At 43.8% G+C, this 20,658-nt stretch overlaps 1 protein-coding gene across 1 annotated transcript; it reads right to left on the bottom strand.

Moving 5' to 3' along the window:
- Positions 1 to 1,405: 1,405 nt before the first annotated feature.
- Positions 1,406 to 16,019, bottom strand: LOC115331051. Its single transcript, XM_029993115.4, has 5 exons — positions 15,906 to 16,019; positions 15,370 to 15,527; positions 14,486 to 14,559; positions 4,907 to 4,984; positions 1,406 to 1,536 (listed from the first exon to the last, which is right to left on the bottom strand). The coding sequence occupies exons 1-5, from the start codon at positions 16,017 to 16,019 to the stop codon at positions 1,406 to 1,408; spliced, it is 555 nt and encodes a 184-aa protein (XP_029848975.2).
- Positions 16,020 to 20,658: the final 4,639 nt, after the last annotated feature.

Genomic DNA, 20,658 nt, shown 5'->3' with positions numbered 1-20,658 from the left:
CAAACATTTGCTTTAATCTTCGATTTGTCACAGTCAGACCCGAAGAATATCGAAGACATCTTCGAAATGTATTCGACCGATTAAAATCTCGCAATTTTACAGCTCAGACGAAGGATGCGCGGTTGAGTTAAACGTTAATATTATGGTTTTCGGTTTCTTAGATCGCGTAATTAGAGCTGTGGTATCCTTCCGAATCACAACAAATGTTGCGCAAATTTTGTGCGAATGCCAACTGCACGATTTCCAGATCGTGTTGTGAATTTGGTATTGTGAATTAATGTTCAAACATCCTTATGTCGAGTTGAGATCATTCGCAACCTTATTTTGTTAGCTACGAGTTGAGATCTCGCAACATATGTTACCTGTTCCTTGCGACGTCCGGAAATAATAGGGACAAGGTACTGTTCCGGCTAAACGAATCACTCCATGGTTGATTCGGTGATCGTATATGTTCGGTGTTAAGAAAATATAGTAAACAAAGGGAAAGGGTATGGCTTTTGCCACAGATTGTGCACAGGAATAACAAATTCTTAGCCTCCATCGTCGAAGGACTGCATTTATAAACACGATATATAGCCTTAACTGTTTCCTTACAGCTTCAGGACGCCAATGACTCCTGTATAGCGCTGCCCTATCTAAAGTGGTAATTTTTGTTTAGTTGCCTTACCATGGAGTCGTAAGTTTAGGGAACCCTGGCCGAGATGTGTTTTTTTTTAATGCAAGGGTAGCACAGAATGTCCGTGAAGCAGTATCAAACAGATTATTACCGCTTAGATATGCGTAATTTATAAATTGATTCCTACGACCCTCACGTTTAAAGAAGATTAATGTTCTGAGCGACTGAAGGAAATGTAACCTTCGGTTACCCTTGACATATTACGTCTTAGAATCGCGTTATTGGGCTCAAGACTACACAGTCAAAAAGTTCATTCACAAGAGTAAACTGATTCTTTAGGGATACTTTATTTAATTGCATTCATAGCATTCTCCACAACGCCACTCAGTGTATTTAGTGTCTCCTAGCAAAAAACAACTGTTAGATTTATTTTGACGTGCTTGAACACTAACGCTAGGACTTTTCTGTGGAATACAAAACAAAACAGAACACAACTCTACAAAACAAACTGAAATGCAAATGTACAGCTACGCAAGTAATATATCATCGAGATTACGGCGAAATTTCAGTCCATGATGAATTGATACTTTGATTCAATTCTTTACTTCAGACAGAAAACGTATAGGAGCTAGAGCAAAATAAGACGAACACCTGGTGAAAACACTTAGCAAAAAAGAAACACAAAGGAGAAAAATATATAACACAAGATCATCGAAAGGACATCAAAACCTTCAGTAAATTTGACTTTCAGAAAACTCGTAAGTTGTTTTACATGTCCAAATATTTTGTTCAATCTCCATTTTGACAACTGTCGTCAGAAATATAATATTTCTTGGTACCACACAGAAGGTCGTGAACGAAATCGCAGGTTGAACTTTGCCCAAGTTGACTTTTCGGACCGACGACGCAGCAGGCATCTTCTGCATCGTTTTGAGATTTGCGTTAGTCAATGTCTATATTAATATTAATAAAAATAATGTTTTCTTTTCTTTACCGCCCACAAACAGCTGTAACGCAGAAAGGTAAAAAACACAGGCGAGCTGGTGAATGATATCCATAGTAACACTGAGACGTAGGAAAAATAAAAATAAAAAACGGACAGTACAACGAAGTATCTTCGTTGTACTTCGAGACTTCGTTGTACTGTCCGTTTTTTTTTTTATTTTCCTACGTCTCAAGCTGTAACGCCTTTTTTGCGGTGCACTGTAAGTTGGTGTTCACAGCAACACAATTTTATATACAAACATGCGCTAAATTACAGAGACATTCCTAAGGACACAAATACAAGCTTGTAAAGCAAATACAACCTTACACTAATTCTTGGTTGGACAAAGTATACGTTTCCAAGGTCAACTTAAGTCTAACAAAATCAAGAAAAATACCTACGTCACAATCGACTGCATTGGTCGGAAACTGGATAAACAGTTTCCGACCAATGTATCGGTCATAAATAATTTGAATAAATTTCTTCTGCACACTTTCAGTCATTCTAATTAGTGTTAAGGATAGTGAATTACCACTAATTAACCAAATACAAGTCCTGAGCGTACAAGGCTACAGAACAAACGCACTACAAATAATGTTGAAGTGAAATAACTTGATAACCGAGTGATCGTTCCCAACTTTCTTATCGCTGAACCAACGATCTTAGAATGTGCTTAATATCTGTGCGTTTTATGTTCGCATACTTTCTCATCTACGACATATCTTGGCCTTCTCTCATGTTGCCTTTATAGTCCAGTTCCATTCCTAAGTAGTCCAGGTAGTAACAAGTAAGCATTATATAGCCACCGTTCTTAAAGAGCTTTTTTGACGTCAGCATTGTCTGCTACCCGTTTATCTTTTAAGGCGCACAAGCGCCTGCCCAGCTAGCACAGAGCTCTGGAAAAAAAATTGCTTCTTTTCTGGGAGTTTAGGGCTTCGAAGAATTCAAGGGACCTGAAGAATTCAAAATACGTAAATCCAAATCCGACCTTCTTTGACAGACGTCTACTTATGTTTGCCGAAATTCGACCAACAAGTGCCATAGTTAGGTTTCACTTCCTGATAGTTTACATTACATGGCATCTTTGGGCACAAATCGCCACAAAAACGCTAGAGTTAGGCTTAATGCCTGATAGTACGACTGTCATCTGCATGTTTTGAACCTAGATTCCATAACAAGCTCCTAAGTGAGGCTTCTTTTCCTGCCAGTTCGTCTGTCATCTCGCTTATCTGGGACTAAAACGCCTAACAGATGCCAGAGTTAGGCTTCATGTCTTGAAGTTTGGTGGAAGTCTAAAGCTTTTGGTCCCAAATTGCCAAGCAAATGTCGGAGTTTGGTTTTATTTTCTGGTAGTCCGGTTAGCATCTCGCATCCCCCCTATCGCCAAATATGTGCTGCCACTTAGACACGCGCTTGGTCGAAACAAAGTGCTAAGAAAATAACGCGCGCGTAAGGTGTCTCCGTTCGACACCCAAATCTCAACTACATCCTGTTGGCCCATTGAGCCACTGTGAGCTAGATACGGCTCCCTTCAACTTCACATTTGTGAATATTGTAGGTTATCTTCGGTCCCAAAGTTGATAGAAGTACAATTTTTTCTCCTTGCTCGGACAGAACTAAGAGAAAGCGGGTAAATGCCTATATACTTTCGAACTGATATATCTGCAATGCCAGAGTAAGGCAATCAATCGAGTCCAGTTGGCACTGGCTCATTTATCTTTGGCGATAAAAAATAGATGAGTTATTGGTAGGACCAAGGTGGTTGCAACTTGATTAAATACCAATTTAGTTTTATTCTGCCATCAACTCCCCTTTTAATTTTAATGTTTCTTGAATACCCTACCCCTGAGGTGGGCGCAATGTATTGCCGCGGTGTGACAAGACAATGCTGATTTTGCAAACGCCGAGTGCTTCGGGTTTTTTGCTCGCGCCTTGGTACACATGCCAATGTCCGGTTGGAGAGCTACACATCTTTTAACCGACGCGACGTGATATTGGTTCCACGTTTACGCAACTGCTGCCATCGAGCGAGCGCTGCGCGGGACTGACGTGCGCAGGTCCCTTCAACACATCCCAGTATTAGCCGAGGCGTCACAGATGCGAGTGTAGCTCTGTGACTGTTTTGCATTGTTATTGATACAGTGTTCAAGACTAGCGATAAAAAAAACGTGAACAATAAAACACGGGGTTCTGGCTTTGTGGTCCCGAAACCAAGTCTTGGCGACGTCATAGTTTTCTTTGTCTTTTTTATGTTTGCATTTTTATTGTGTGTGTGTGTAGAAGCCTGGAAGGGGCGAGGGGACGTTTGCCGATATCAACCGTGTTGACGACATCTGACAATCGTGCTTCGAATGCTTTCTTTGTTCGTGTCCTGGAGTGCATGGCATAGCACTCTCATGGAAAACCAGAAAAAAGCCAAACTTCGGCCCGCTTTGGAGATTTATTTGGCATTTTTGGCACATATCTGGCGCTCCAGTGGGTGACCAGAGGAAAGCCAAACTTTTTTCGTGCCCCAGAAGTGTTACTAAGTTAGACTTCGCTTTCGCATTTATGGCTTAAGTAGAGCACCGACTTTGGGACTCCTGTGGTGAATCAGAGAAACGTCAAGCTTTGGCATACCCAAGAATCGCGCAAAGTACTCTGCCTATACTTAGGCAGAGTACTTTGGCACTGGCACGCGCCTTTGGAGGAAAACCCAATAAGGGTTTGAAAGCCCTTAGGTTTGTCACAGTTTTGCAAATTCTAGGGGGAGGAGCTGGCAGAATAACGTGGACAGGGAGCTTCTGGTCAACCTCAGATCCACGTGCTGGCGTTTCACTAGAAGGCCTGGGGATTTATCTGGCGTGCTACCTGGGTGACTATAGTTTCTTCACAAGATTTAACCTAGTATACAAATTACGACTAAAAGCAAAACTGCTATGGTTGAAAATAAAAGCTATGTTTAAAAAAGTCGTAGATAAAATAAGTTGTCATAATGTTTACGGAAGCGTTGACTAGACACGCACTATTGGAAACGAGGCAATGGTATGGCATATCCTTCAAAAACAAAAACCTGATTTATGATGGTAACGTTTCTCATGCAAACAAAAAAGAATTCTATATAAATATTGCCGGCCTCTAAATGTAGAAATATAAATATCAATACGTTTTTTGTCAGTCGTGGTATCGAACTATTTACCACAATATACCCTTCCAGCTGGTCTGTTCGCTTTCTCTTATTAGTTGTTCAACTCGTCATTTAAAGCTAGAACCACATTTTTCGAATATCCCCAGTCCAAATATATATGTTCAAAAGGTAGTCATACCGTTAACGTAGATGCTCCTGTAGACAGCGCACTTCCCAAAATCCATATAAGACAGGTATAGGGGCAGTGAATCATCTTCTGAAATGTAGAAGTGTGGAGAACACTGTGTACTGTAATACATTCAGATCAATATTAATATTGATGACTTGTTGCCCGTGGGTCTCTTCAGGCAATTTTAGGGACTCTTAAAAGTTGATAAATATACTCCAGGATCAACGGGGACCTTATATTTTTTGTACCATATTCTTTTTATGAAAATTTTTGCGAACTACGTACATGTCCAAAACCGCGTTTCAACAATGTTGCTATTACTGATCATGACAAAATATTGTTAATCGAAACATAATTTAACTGCCCTTTTGCATCATCTGACGACTTTTCCAACGAAGACAGATTGGTGAAAGCATGTCTATCAACTTTGAAGGGAGTGCACTCATTGTTCTTAAAAGAGATACGGTGGCTGTCCACTGATTTGACCTTGAATTTATGAATGATTCTGTCTGGGCAGAAATATACAGTGAAAACTTCAGCTTGCTCATCGGCGTAATTAGTTTCCAATCAAACTTTGGTTTCATCAGTTCTTGACCAAATAAGCCTGTTTTGTGATAAACTCGATCTTGATGCCTATGGTAACATTAGTCTTGGATGTCTTAATGCCCCACATACAAAATGGGATGTACAATAATCTTCATCATGTTCTAGTTGAATCACATGCCATATAAATGTTTTATTCAATTCTATTAACCTTTTTGGATACACAGAATATGTTCACGAATGACAGGCAGAAGGACGGTTAGTGAAGTAGGAAACTAAACGTTAAATGACGGAAAACATGTGCCCAAAACAAAAATACGAAGAGGTAGGGTCCCAGGCGCCGAAGGTCGGCGGTGCAGCACAATCGAGCGCAAGAGCGAGAATGACTCTGCTTCGTCATGTGGAGTCCCTTATGTACACGCGTGTGTTTCTTGAATATTCTGCATAGAGTCGCTCTTAGTATGTACACGCGCTCGCTCGGGGCCTCCGCACGAAAGCCAAGCACGGTAACCACTCGGCCACGCACGCGCTCACTCCGTGACGCACGAGGCATTACTCCCCCCTTTAATAAGAGCATCGTCGCGATGCAGCTTGCCGTCAAATGAAGCAGCAGAACAAACCAAGATAATGGCAAACTACGGAGGCTTGTAAAACACAGTCCTATTGAGCCTATTACAAAACGCCTTTCGCAGTCCTATCGATCGTACTAAGGCTTGAGGCGCACGGCATGGAGGACTTCCGGTCGTGGAGGGCGGCGTGATAAAGTTTGTGTTCCGTAGGGAATCACCTTGTAGTTCAAATCACCTAGTCGACGAAGTACCTTGTAGGGTCTGAAGTACCGTTCTAACAGCTTCTCGCTAAGACCGCGGCGGCGAATCGGTATCAACCCCCATGCCGTGTCTCCGGGTTGGAAGTGGACGTCGTGGCGACAAAGGTTGTACCGGCGAACGTCGACACTTTGTTGTTCCTGATGTCGGAGTCTGGCTAGCTGCCGATCCTCCTCAGCTCGTTGGGTTATTAACTGGGCGTCACTGGTTTCATCATCATTGCGTCGAGACTCGTTGTTACCTTTCTGCCATGCACCAGCTGCAATGGCGTAATTCCGGTGGTTTCTTGAAATGCAGTGTTGTAGGCAAACATGCCGTACGGCAACGACCTCGTTCCATGTCATGTGCTCAGCGTAAACATGCATAGCGATAATGTCGGCGATGATCTTGTTGAAACGCTTCGCCAAACCGTTGGTTTGCGGATGATATTTCGTGCTTTGACCGTGTTCGGTGTGGCTCAGAAAAAGTATCTCCTGGGTCAGCTGCGCCAGGAACGACGACCCCCCATCGGTAATGACTACTTGGGGATCGCCATGGCGAAGGTCAACCGTTTCGACGATGAACTTGGCGACTTCCACGGCTGTTTCCAACGGAAGGGCTTTTGTCTCGGCGAACCAGGTTAGATAATCGCTGGGTACGATTATTCAGCGTTTTCCAAACATCTACGGAGGAAAAGTACCAAGTAGATCCATTCCGATATGCTGGAGCGGTGTGGTCGGGGGAGCAATCGGCTGCAGGAGACCTGCCTGCTTCGTCCGCGGTTTCTTGCGTCGCTGGCACACGTGGCACGATAGTGTGTAGAGGTGAACTGTCTTCGGGAGCTTAGGCCAGTAATGCATTTCACGAATTCTGCCCAGAGTACGGCTGTAACCATAATGCCCAGACCTCGGGTCGTCATGGCCGGCTTGTAAGATCTCCTCTCTAAGGCCGGTAAGGTTTACCAGGAGCCATGGCGAGTTATTGTCGCTCTCCTTGTAAAGTACACCTTGTTGAATGGCGAATGTCGGCAGGGCTCTCGAGAAGACACGGGAGATACTACCCAGTCGTCCTTCGAGGTGCTCGATTAGCAGGCGTGCAGCTCAGAACCGTCTCTTTGACGTCTTGGCATGTAGTCGCTGTTCCCTGCACCTAGGAAGCACTTGTCGTCATCGTCGTCGCTACTTACGGGATGTGCCACGACAGGGGCTCCGGACAGGCAGTCGTCGTCGCTGTGTTTGCGGCCGCACCTGTAGACCACGGTCATGTTGAACACCTGCAGTCGGAGAGTCCCCCGAGGGAGGCGTGCTGAAGGGTACTTGAGGCTCGCAAGCCAGCAGAGCGAGTGGTGGCGCGTGTAAACCCGGAACGGGCTCCCCTAAAACTACGGGCGAAACTTCCTGATTGCCCAGACGACCGCAAGACATTCTTTTTCAGTCGTGGAGTAATTTATCTCCGCCTTGGACATTGTTCGACTTGCGTAGGCGGTGTGTCCCTCTGTAACGCGCGCGGATTTCGACGGTGTGTATGTGCACGTGCCGGGTCATCTTCGTGCCGCGTCGTGCACGCGACGAACTGTGTGTGCTCGCGCGTCATCTTCGTGGGGCATGCCACGCGCCCCGCAACAAGAAAGAAAAAGAGAAGGAAGGCGGAGGACAGAAAATGGAGTGTGTTCGAGCGGGCAGACCAGCGTGTGGAAGATAACCGCCGGGCGTCCAGACCCGGGTTCTTCAAGGCTTCCACCTGGCCTGATCTCCGGCTTCCGCGAAGCCTTCACCCCAGTTGAAAGCAGGTGCACGTTTTGCGGAGCACACGTCAAGACCACAGCGGCCCCGTCTGTTCTAACACGCCACCCCAGACGCCGTCGCCGTGCCAACCTCACCTCCGACCCACCGGCTTCAAGCTGAACCCTGGGCTTTCCGGTACGTGCTCTGTCGCCGCTCCATCGCACAACACCTCGCAAGGCCCAACGCCACGAAACAAGAAAACGATAAGTTGTTACAGTGAACTTTCGGGTTGCCTTTAGCGAGCAGCATTGAAACAGTGTGCCGACATTGCGAGAACAATCTGTCGAACGTGCATTCCTGTAACTATTTGCCCACAGTCATACCATTCGTTGTTTTTCGTGTGTAAATTTAATCAGTGTGTTTTCATCATGGCATGTTGTTTTCTAATATAACGCTGTTTTCTACTTCAAAAGGTCTCGTCTTTCTTAATTCACGTGCCTGACACACATGATTCTTCACACCCTCGGTGCCGTCTTTTATTTGAACTAGACCCGCGCCAAGTTCTGCGTTACTTGCGTCCGTGCGAATCTCGGTTTCCGCTTCCTGATCGGAGTGTCCAAGAGCAGAAGGAGCCTGGAGTCGTCGCTTCAGTTCGTCGAATGCCTGCTGCAGCTTCTCGGCCCATTCGAACTTCTTGGCGTCCTTCGTAATGTTTGTTAGCGGTGCAAAAATCCTTGCCAAATCGCGAACGAAGCTTCGATAGTACGCACACAATCCAAGGAATCTTCGCACAGCCTTCTTTTCTTGTCTGTCGGCGCTGGAAATGCCGCGATGGCGCGGGTCTTTTCTTGGTATAGGCGAACGCCATCGTTGCTAACGACGTGGCCTAGAAACTTCAGCTCCTCATGGGCGAACCGACCCTTCGATGACTTGAGGGTGAGTTCGGCGGTCTTTGTATTGCTTGGCGAACAGCTCGGAGCGTGGCATGTGCTCGTCGAAGTCGCTTGAAAACATACGGCGTCGTCAAAGTAGACGAGACAGTTTTGCCATTTCAGTTCTGCAAGTACGGTGTCCATGACGCGCTGGAAAGCTGCTGGTGCCGTGCATAGTTCGAAGGGCATCACCTTGAACTCGCACAGTTCATCCGGCGTAATCAAGGCTGCCTCCTCTCGGTTCCGTTCGTCGACGTCGATCTGCCAGCTGCCGCTCTTCAGGTCCATTGATAAAAAATATCGAGAGTGACGCAGCCGGTCTAGCGGCTGTCTCGCGCTGCGTTAGCCTATGTGGGGGGCAAATTGTGCGGAGGGCAGATTGTATACCGACTATGCACAGTGCCTGCAAATTGTATATCGTCTATGCGGGGAGCAAATTGTGTGTTGCCGTGCCCTCGCTCGGTGACGCGCGCGGCAATATACAATTTTGGACATCCAACGAGATATGTGGTCAATTCCACGTTATTAAACTTTAACGTTCAACGTCTTATTCAGACTTCTAACTCAGTTGCTCCACCTGATGGTTGACAGATTCCTGTTTTTTTTTTGTTTTTTTCTTGTGTTTCTTGTAAGAATACAAATGTCCCAAGCGTGACTCTTAGCCTTTTCAAAGTTTTAGACACTGGATGGTGGCCGAGTATGCAAAACAACAAACTTAAATTTAGTCTCCTTGCTAAATTTAGCTTACGAATGGACTTCGCGTAGCCTATACATCAGTTTAGCTTGCCCATTACATCTGGCGCAGCATTTAAACTCACATGCCCTCTACATCAATTCAGATTCTGCTCCACATGTTCACGAATGACAATTGATGAGGCGACAAATGACTGAAGGAAACAAAACATTTATTTTAGTAAATGTGAAGCCCCCTCCCCTCCCCCCCCCCCCCCCCCCCCCCCAAAAAAAAAAAAAATAGGAGGCTAGTTTCGCAGACGTCGATGGCGACGCATCACCAGGATCGAGTGCTGGAACGATACTGACTCCGAACGGCGTGGCGCGGCTTCTCTTGAGCCTTCCCTGGGAGCCTAAATATTCTGCCTCAACCCTTCTTGAACTATAAATTCTGTACATAAACAAGCCAGACGGGCCTGCAACGTTCGCGAATTTTCGACTTACATACAAAAGGCAAAAGGACATGCGACGAAGAGAATGAAACCCGAGAAAACCTGTGTTTTAACCCAGCGCGCTGCCGACTTGACTACATAAGCGCAGGGCAATATTTTCACGAATGAATTCGATGAGAACAAGTACAATGGACTGAAAATAAAAGATTTAATCGGCCACACTTGTTTCATACATAATAAATAACGAGCGGCGAGACAGCAGAAAAGCGGGCGGCGATTTGGCGGCCTAACAGCGAGCGAGAGCGACTGAGTCTACAACGTAACGCGCAGCTCCTTATCTATTGTGACTTGGTATCTTGAAAATTCGGCCCAAAATGATCGAGCATCGAGCGTCCGGGGTGAGAATAAATAGGCGTTTTCGAGATGAAGAAAAGAGGTCAAAAGGATATACCGCATTTTCCGAACTATAGTCCGCACCCGGTGTATAGTCCGCAGAGGCAAATTTGGGGTCAAAAATGAAAGTTTTTGCTTAGATAGTCCGCACCCGCTGCATAGTCCGCACCCAGTGCATAGTCCACACCTGGTGCTTAGTCGACACGAAATTCTTCTCAACTTGACATATGTATGTTTTCTTAGCTCACAAAAAAGCCTATAATATACATAAATTATCAATAACATTAGTGAAAAGACGGTGAGAGTGCAGGCGAGCTGGTGGTAGCTAATCATGTCGTATTAAACCTGAGACTGCGGTGAAAGAAATCGGAAGAACTTTCAGTAGGAGGAACAGACACAGAGAACGTCTTTGAGACGTTCTCGGTGTCTGTTCCTCCTACTGAAAGTTCTTCCGATTTCTTCCACCGCAGTCTCAGGTGTAATACGACATGGTCAATAACATACTCTTTTATTCACAAAATCTGTCCCGTCTCGTCATAATCAACGATATTGAAAAACATAATTCCTGTATAGTCCGCACGCGTAGATAGTCCGCACAGCCAGCAATTTCAACGTTTAAAGATGTATAGTCAGCGGACTATAGCCCGGAAAATACGGTACGTAACGTCCGGAGCAAGAATAAATTAAATACGAATTTTCTTGAAGCCCGCGACCGAGCGTTGCTTGCTTGGCCCCACACGCGACATTATTTAGCGGGGAAATTGATGTCAAGTGAACTATGCACCTCACGTCACGTGACAACGCATACACTTCTGCTTACCCCTCGCTTGCCCTTTCTCCTCCCTTTTTCATCTCCCCATGAACATTTACGTCCCCCTCCCTCACCTCTTCTTTTCTGTCTTTCTTTTCCCTTGCTTTTCCCTTCCTGTCCCCATCCCTTTCCCTTCCCTGCAGCATCCTTCCTTCCCCCTCTCCCTGTCCCTCTCCCCTTCCTCCCAACTAACGTAACTCCATCTCCCTCCTCCTTCGGCACCCTTTTATTATGGGAAAAACACCAGCAAGCTTCATCCTATCGTTACCATCAAATATCATTTGCCCGTTCATTGCATTGAAAGGAATGTCTAATCAAGGCGAAGTAATAATAAGTTATTAGGTCTCCCAAACAACGGTTTTACAGTATTATAATTCAATTCTCACAAATGTTCTTTAAACACTACTCTTCGTGAACTATAGGGCAATAAAGCTTGACTATAAATTATGCTTCTTTTTGATAACTTTAAAAAAAGGCTTACAGAAAAAGCCAATTTTAGCGACGTGGGCTTGAGCCTTTTGAAGATTTTATGAGCTGTGTCAGTGTGCGAGTTTGTAGGAAAATCATTAAAAGAGGCAAGACCAACTGAAACATTTTGACCAAAGCCAAAGGTCGTCCGTAGTGTTTCCGACAAGGATAAGTGGCAAACCTGTCTTGGATAACTTAACATGAACTTATTCCTGTATTGAAGGCGCAGCCAAATAAGACTACAACATACAAGGTGTCACAAAAGAAAATTTACAGGGTTTTTTTCTCCGCAAAAATGAACTAGGCATCGCCGAACGCTCATTCTGCGCCCAAAGGTAGCTCTAGAGGTCACAACCAGGTGCCAAAGTTTCAGCCCGATCCGATTCCTTAATCAAAAGTTATAAGTGATTTTCTGAAAATTTCAATGGGAAAATGGCGGCCGACGGAGTTTTCGAATACATGGGGCTCTATGGCACCAGAAACCGAAAACAGGCAAAAATAGGCTCCATTTTCCCAATGAAATTTTCAGAAAATCACATATCTTTTGATTAAGTTATCGGATTGGGCTGAAAATTTGGCATCTGGTTGTGACCTCTAGCTCTACCTTTGGGCGTAGAATGAGCGTTCGGCGATGCCTAGTTTATTTTTGCGGTGAAAAATACCAGGTAACTTTTCTTTTGTGACACCCTGTACTTCGTTCCACAATAGACAGTTTTAGTGGACCGTACGCTATAGCTTTGCGTACGCAAGAAAATTGCGGGTCGTGAGTGCGCATGTGCAGAACGCAATAGAAGGACTAGCGTATTGCGTACGCACGCAACGCTGGGGATTTTGCGTCGCGGGCTAGCGGGTTTTGCGGGATGCTCTCGAGAAATCTCGGGCCCAACGAGGGCGCCAGTTTCAAGATGCCGGTTACCTCGACTGGCGCAGCAGGGGCAACATGGTGTTTTTGAAGTTCTGTGTTACGTGAAATTGCGTGGTGTTCAGCTCGGCAATGCTTTCTGGGGCCTACCGCCGTCGAATCAGATCGCCGTGCAGCTGAAGGAGTGCACAGTGAAAATGTTCACCGCTCCGAATGTGCGTCGACGCTGCGATCTGCTCGACGCTAAGCCTATTCACACAGTTCATCGCCGACGGACGAACGACTCTAAAAGAAATCGCCGAAGTTCTCGCGTTGCACTGGACATCAGTAGGTCATGAATTTCATTCCGCGATAGCATTGATAAAAGGTGCCGTTTCCACGAGACGACTGACGGAGGCTCCGTGATCGAATTTGGCTACGCACTCGTACCCGTAGCCTCGGTACCCCGCAGGAAACCGCGCTTGACGAGGCCGCGGCGGCTTGCTTTAACGTGAAATAAAATGATTGGGCACGTTTTCATTTTAATATTTCTTGCCAGGAGAATGGTGGCGCTATAAGCACGCGAAATTTTATGGCTCTGACAAATTGAATAGAAAAGATTATGCGGGATGTTCACTCGGAAACGTAACACACAACTAAATTCGGTCTGTGCAGGTCATTTTTAGCGTACGCTATACTATTGCGTACGTAAGAGCCAGCAACGCTATACTAGAACTGTCTAATAGCTTGGGAGTTTTGGAATAACGCACGGAAAATATCTACGTACACAAAGAAATATCGTCGTCACATGCCTTCGCCAAATATGGAGCGATGTCTGGTATCGGAGCATAAGTAGCGGGCGAGATGTTTTTTGTTTGAGTACGCAAAGCCATTGCGGACGATATTTTGAAATTCGATATTAAGACCGACTGCAGCCAACGCTACTGTCTGTTAAAGCCAATCAATCAGTCACAAATACGTATCGTTATTGTGCTAGTCGTTTGCGATAACCGGCTAAACCAATTCCGCACCGAGAACGCGGCGTTATGCTGCGCTGTTTTTTTGTTTTTTTTTTATCGTGATTGGATTAGCTGTTGATAGAAAACGCACAAACACGACGAGCGCCGTTACGAAACACTTTTGGAACTGCTTGACTGATTCCATTGGAACGTAGCGTTGAGTGCGGTTGGCATAACGTTATAACCGGTGCATTCTGTGATGATGACGAGGTGCCTCAAGCCACTGCTTAAGGCCTGGTTCACACTTGCGAATCGGCGGGCGAATCTACAAGAATTCGGCCGCCGGGCGTAGCGTCCACTGTGCATTGCCGCGGCGGATTCCGCTTCGGCGGCAGAGGATTAGCTGTAAGTGTGAACCAGGCCTAACTCCCCCACACATTATGCTGGGCAGAACTTCCGGCTGCTTTCTGCGACCAGGTTTATAGTCAATCAACGGGGAAAAATGCTGATCATTGATCATATCAAGACCAGTTGTGGTTTCAAAAATGGCTTGAAGTAGTTTAACTTCTAGTTACGCCTGGCTTTAAACGTTTTAATGACCCTATGTAACCACCCTTGCTTTGGCTTTATGTTCTAAGACGCCGTATTCTTTAAATATGCTCTGACATGATTTACATAGCTTTTAATAAAATGTCGTTCGTTATTTATATTTAGTTAATGTACAGTCACGTTATCTTATCTACATCCTGACGTTTTTCATGAACATACATATAATGCGGCATTCATTTGACTCCCATCTTTTTCTTAAAGCTCTGCGTGACTTTAAGACAATTACGTCTTGTATATTAATTATTATACATATGAACTGAAGGCGAATTATATCTACTGAAACGAAAAATTACGTTTTCACTCTAAAGGCAAAGAGTACCACATTTTGGTTTTACTTGAGGATACAGTAACCTTCATAGTTAATAGAAGTATACTTACGGCCCTCGGGGAGAAAGTTTAACTGATTCTTCGCGGTATAACCTTCAGTTGATTCAAGCGTGTATAGCGCGTTCCTGGGGACCGAGATCAGATAAGATGACAGAATTATTATTTAGAAAAGCAGGATGACATGGGCGCAATACAAATAATTTGTTTCATAAAAAGTAAATAGCAACATCAAAAGAATATGAGCGTGTTCAGTAAATGGATTGTTATTCAAATCACCTAGGAAGTGAAAGCTTAGCTAACTCTAAGATTTATGGACAACAAAATCATTCAGCACGCAACCATACAAAAGGTATTACAATTGGACAACTATCGCTAAGTGGAGCTACAAGTTTTTTTGTTTTTTTTTTATCCTTTACAGTAACTAGATTCCATATCTAGTGAGTGCTGGATATCTTGCAGTGTTATCTTCCAGTTTTCCTTGCTTCAACGAGAAATTGAGACATAGCCACCCCGATGTGTTACTCATTGCCAGACGTATTTACCCACAATGTATTTTTTACACGTTGCGGATGCATATTGAAAGCTACAAGCATCCAAATTTCTCCTCTTGCTGAATTTAAGAAAACAAAGTGAGTGTTTGAATACCCTTTCGCAACATAACTTTTTGTAGTTCTGTTTTTTTGCGTTGACTTTCTTCGTTCACCACAAAAAACACCAATTTTTTAAATATTCAGAATGCAATTCTGGATTTAAAAAAGAAATGTGTAAGTTATTTAGCTAGGTAAATTAGATTTTGGTCAAATAGGCTTTATGTGAGTGATGTCATGCTATTTTTTGTCGGCGATATACCATATGTAACGAATAGGTCAATGTTCATGGAATCATCACTATTTTTAACAGCTTGCAGCGATCTATGCACCTCAAGTTTTACTTACGCCGTTTGTGGCTCGTCTCCATACTCAACTAGTGCAGGATATCCACCCTCCTCTTCAGGTCCCACCTGGGAGAATCTTATGCATTTAGAAGTTCCAAATGCTGGGTCGTCCTCGTAGTTCCTGTACAGCATGTACCAGGTTTCGCTGAGTGGGAATACCTGCGGGTATTCATTCCCGAAAATTGAATTTATATCTCCAAACTCTTCTGACATATCATAGTTAAGGCATGTTAGAATTTTCTTCTTTTTAGGTTGGTGGTAGCAGAATGACTTCGTTACGTCAAACGCAAACCCCATTATTTTTCCGATTCTTGGCACTTGAATTTTTAAGATGACCTATACCTAACCATATTCGTTCATCTATAGTTCTGTAACTCTGAAATAGCAACCTGATAAATGGCATTGCCTGAAATTAATACATTCACGAGACAATAAACAATCTAATGTGCCAAATAAATATTAGCCAAGTCATATATAAGATAAATTGCATTAAATAGTTCTTCATTACGAATTTTATACACGTTGACTACCAAATACCTTAGATAAATCCTGGTACATTTGAAGCTCTGGATTGAGCTCGGGGTAATTCAAAGTTGATCCACAGCCAAGAAGAATCAGAATAGTTACAAAAATAAAGACGCCCTTTGACATAGTTCGTTTGATTAGTAGTCAAAGTATTAGAGCACCTCGCCTTCACAAGCATAACGCCAATGCAATAGCGCTCATGCGAGGTTTTATAACTGATCTCGACTGGAATCATGTCCTCTAATTTCTACTTGGTTTCGCACCTGAAACGTACTAAATCACGGTGCGTGAGTCATTATTATAAAATTAACCTCTAACAAAAAGCCAGTAACTATGCGAATGATTTGTGTTTGCATTGTGCGTCCATCTTAAATTATAGTGACATTATTAGGGGAATATATTTTTTTCATATCTACCTGAGTAGATAGAAAAAAGCCGACAGAAATACACATTATTTCAACTCAAGTTTCACTCACGTGAAACGTTCATAAAAATAAACGGCGTCAAGGATATGCCTCTTTTGTTCAATAAGACGCTAATGATGACAAATGGCACAGTGTATAATGGGGTTAATGTTTTTCCAGTCCGTGGATACTGTAAGCGAATGCCATATTATGGTATTTAGTATCTTCATGCCACATTCTTTACATTTAATGAGCGGCACGTCAATCATGATAATTGTTTCAAATATTGCAGGACGTGCGCAGTACATTCGTAGAACACCATTACAAATGCGAACAGATATACATTGGGTGTAGTTCACTTATGACCTGTTTAACCTATATAGAAAAAAACGTTTGCTTAAAAACCTGTTTTTTTTAGTGAGTATGTTGAGCAGATGTATTTATTCTAGAGCTGAGGTATTATCGTTCTTTTTTTATTTGATGATCTTTTGTGGGAAACACTTTTACGCATGAGAAAGCCGAAATAGAACCGTGACATTACTGTAGAATCATTGCGGTAATTACAGAAGGTCCTGAAGAAAAAAAAAAGAAGCACGTGGCGCCATTAGCGAGGGAGCCGAAATCTGGTGATGTGGGGAGTTCAGCAGCACATGACGTTGTTTGAGCGCGATGCACAAGTGGCGGAACCGCGCCGTGACGAAGCATTCCTTTTTTTTTTTTTTTTTTTTTTTTGAGCCGACACGCTGAGGGTGGCCTTAAGGTCTGGGGCAGATCTGCAAAGTTGATCCAATCTTTGTTCGATTTTTATATCTAACGAATGAAATGGAATATTCTGTCAATCACGACCAATCTTCAAACAAGGTGCAGACTGGCTTCAGAAGAGAAACATTCTCGACATCTGTACGGTTGAAACAGTTTAATTTTTTACGAAATCGTAAAACGCAATGCTAGGCTGAAATCAGTCTGCAAGGCATCCAACGATGTTCTGCAGCAATGTTGCTTTAATTTTGGGCAAAAACAATGCCGGTGTTTGGTCGATGCTCCGCTCACCCCTAAACTGAGACTAGAAGCTCCGCCTTCAGCGCGAGCTTTCAGCCCTTGCTAACACAGCTCTGAACGCGCAGGCAAGCGTAACCAAAGAACTGCGGAAGCCGCCGAGCTCGTGCTGAAGGCGGAGCTTTTAGTAGCAGCTTAAGAGGATATCGCAGCTGAATTAGAACTAAATTAGGAATATTGTACAACTCCAGGAGGGGACTGCGAAAGCTACCTTCTTACCCGTTCGGACTGCGCTAGCCGCGAAAAGGGTCCCTCCTCCCATCGAAAAATAAAGAAAACATCCCAGCCTTTTGCGGAGCTTATCTATAGACGCTTGACCCAAAAACAATGGGGGTGGGTTTGGGAGGCGGGGGCGTAAAACAGATTTCCCTTCTTTTTTTTATTATATTTTTTTTTTTCAGAAAAAAGGACGATGACTGCTGTAGGGGGAGCCGTTGTGTGCCTTCGTCTGCTCCCTCTGTGCTTCGTGAGTTTGGGCTGGATGGGAGGAAACAGATATGTTGCCGTAACACATGTTTAGATTTTCCCGCGCCTTAAAAATCCACGGAATGTGTTTCTTCCTCATAAATATTACACTTCCAAGTCATATAAAATGGCATTTTATTTTATATTACAAAATTATTGATGTATGAAAAGACAAATTGCGAAAGGGGCTTGATTGTTTGAGCGTATCATTTATAAGAGAAGAAAAAGACAGTTTTAGTTGCGTCGGATAAATTATAATATAGAGCGCCTAAATTGTATTTGGTTTTCACGTTCGACCACTGAGCAGATGATACCGCAACAATGTCCTCAGCTAATCGCTGTTGCTTCAATAAAAGTGTCTTCGAGCAAAGATTGAGGTCCTCTTTTCTTCTATGACACCAGGGTGCGTAAACAAATAATAAATTAAGTCACGCGCAACCATTACTAAAGCCCAACACCCAATCGGGGATATAAGATACAGAAACAAATCACTGACACACGATGTTTATACGTGTAAGTACCTCTCTGTGTGAGTGTACAACGTTCTCTTGGTATCGGGGTTTGGTTGCGTTTGCGATTTGCCTCCGCTCTCACTCTTCTTTCAGCTCACCAATATCGTGTGAGGATGTTTTGAATGCTGAATTTTCGCAAATATTTCTTCTGGTGCCTGGACGCTGAAGCGTTTCGTGCAAGCTTTATTTCATCGTTTGCGGCCACACCTCACGTAAGTTAGATTTTTCCAACTTTACAAAACAGTTTTAATGCTTCATGGCGGATCATTGCGAAAATCACTGCTTGTTCTGGTGGACACATTGACTGCAATTAATAACTCTAACCACAGACCCTGACTAGTCAGGACTGCTTTGGTTTACGCTTAAAACCCGGTAAGAGCCCGCCTCGTTTATATACACACACAGATGTATGGAGCATTGGAGACGGCACGCAGCCCCGGCGCCTAGTTGCTGGGAAAATACAGGAAGAGCGGTTCATTTCTCTTTGTGATTACAATGCAATCAGTGCGAAATTGTAAGCGAGCTGGACAAGAATGGCAATAATAATCCCTGGAGAACTATAATACCAGGACGCGGCGGAATTTTTCAATCGCGCGCCAGTCAATTAGGAGTGTTTAGAGATTTGTGTTTGTCCTTTGTCCCCTTTGTTCTCCTTCTGAGGGGATTATAATTGTCATTCTTGTCCAGCTCGCTTGCGCCTTTGAACTGATTGCCTTAACCGTAAAATGCAAGACGTTCCTCCTTGTTTGTGTTAGACTGGTGGCAGCTGTTAAAACTCGTTTGTTCTACTGACGTGAAACCCCCGGTTAGCTTACTTGGCAGAGCGCTCCACTTGAAATAGAGAGGTCCCTGGTTCGGATACCAGGACGAGGCAGATTTTTTCGGTCGCGCGCTAGTCACTTCGCTGTGCTTGAAAATTTGTGTTTGTCCTTTGTTCCCTTTTTCTAGGGATTATTACTCTCATTTCCCTTTTACGCGTTGGATGATTCAAAACTTCCGAAGATATGTTTCCCCCATTTTTTTAGAGACCAGCACGGTGCTGTTGACAAGGTCTATTGTGTTGCCAGAACGTCGCAATTTTGTTTATTAAGTTTATGACGAGTCCTAAATTTTCGTTTATGTCGCTTCTTGACCAGACAGAAAAATATCAAGCCTTTACCATTGTACATTCATGTACGAAACCATGTAAATTCGTACACATGTGTACAAAAGCATGCGTATTCGTACAGGTGAACACAAAACATGCACACTCAAACCGATAAAACAAAAGCGACTTGACAAACATTAAAATCACATTTAATTGTACAACGTAGCTTTTCTCAATATGTTTCTAAATATTCAATAGATATTTTAAATAGACGTTTCAAATATTTTTTAGCTGGAAACTCACCATGCTCTTCAAATACACTGTGAGCAACAAAATACCTGATTTTTTCGTGGTGTCTGAAGCGGAAACCAGGGACAAATGGAAGAAATTGCAGATGATTATGTTATCGAATTTATATTTGGAAGAAATTAGTTTTATGGCCTATGCACATCTAAAAATTTTTACAATGTTTGGCATTAGGACATTATCGACGCAAAGTGGACCTCTCAAGTCCAAATGGAAAATTTAACTCTTACTCTCGCATCTCTCCGACTTCTGCAGACATTCAACTCCTTTACCTCTGGCCAGAAAAGGCCAATCTCTTGAAAAGTGACTGGTACTGCGTGACGAACTTCCTGCTCACAATCGGCTGGCAGACAACATGAACATCCGCCGAGCCCTCAACGACCACTACAGACCGGGGTGTCGACACAAACTATTTGTTTGTTCTGGTTTCACTTTTGTTCTATAGAAAAAAGTCACGTTCAAATTTTTGTCCGGAACGAAAAAAAAAAACGTAATCGCGTGTAAACAAAAACCAAACTGAAAATTAAGGAAACAAAGACGCTGATTTTTATTAAAAACTATGTAAACACCTATTGAAACAAATTAAAGACGTTTACAATTCCCTGTAACGCCGAATTAGAGCGCAGCTCTTGAGGAGGAGGAGGGGAGGGCACGGAGGAGGAGGCATACCTTCGTCGTAACCTCCACGAGTGACTGTGACTTGACGCGCTACGTCTTTATGAGAAACGTCCCATGATGCAACGCGCGGTTCATGAGTGACCCGCGCGTTGCATCATGGGACGTTTTCCATAATGCAACGCGCGAGACCCTCCTGACGTCAATTGGGGCCCTCGTGATGTCACGTGTGACGTCATTATGGGAAACGTCCCATAATGCAACGCGCGGGTCACGAATGAGAACCGCGGGTTGCATTATGGAACGTTTCCCATAAAGCA

Source organism: Ixodes scapularis, unplaced genomic scaffold (assembly GCF_016920785.2).
Source record: "Ixodes scapularis isolate PalLabHiFi unplaced genomic scaffold, ASM1692078v2 ptg001152l_1__unscaffolded, whole genome shotgun sequence".
NCBI classification, from domain to species: domain Eukaryota; kingdom Metazoa; phylum Arthropoda; class Arachnida; order Ixodida; family Ixodidae; genus Ixodes; species Ixodes scapularis.
Note: the sequence above shows the minus strand (reverse complement) of the source record. Positions and strands in the feature narration are given on the sequence as shown.

Bases quoted from the DNA above. Each gene is read 5' to 3' on its own strand.
- LOC115331051 (XM_029993115.4), bottom strand. From the start codon at position 16,019: ATGTCAAAGGGCGTCTTTATTTTTGTAACTATTCTGATTCTTCTTGGC. The intron at 15,528-15,905 runs GTATTTGGTAGT...GAATACCCGCAG, and splicing joins TGTACCAGGATTTATCTAAG to GTATTCCCACTCAGCGAAAC. The intron at 14,560-15,369 runs GTAAGTAAAACT...CTCGGTCCCCAG, and splicing joins GGAGACGAGCCACAAACGGC to GAACGCGCTATACACGCTTG.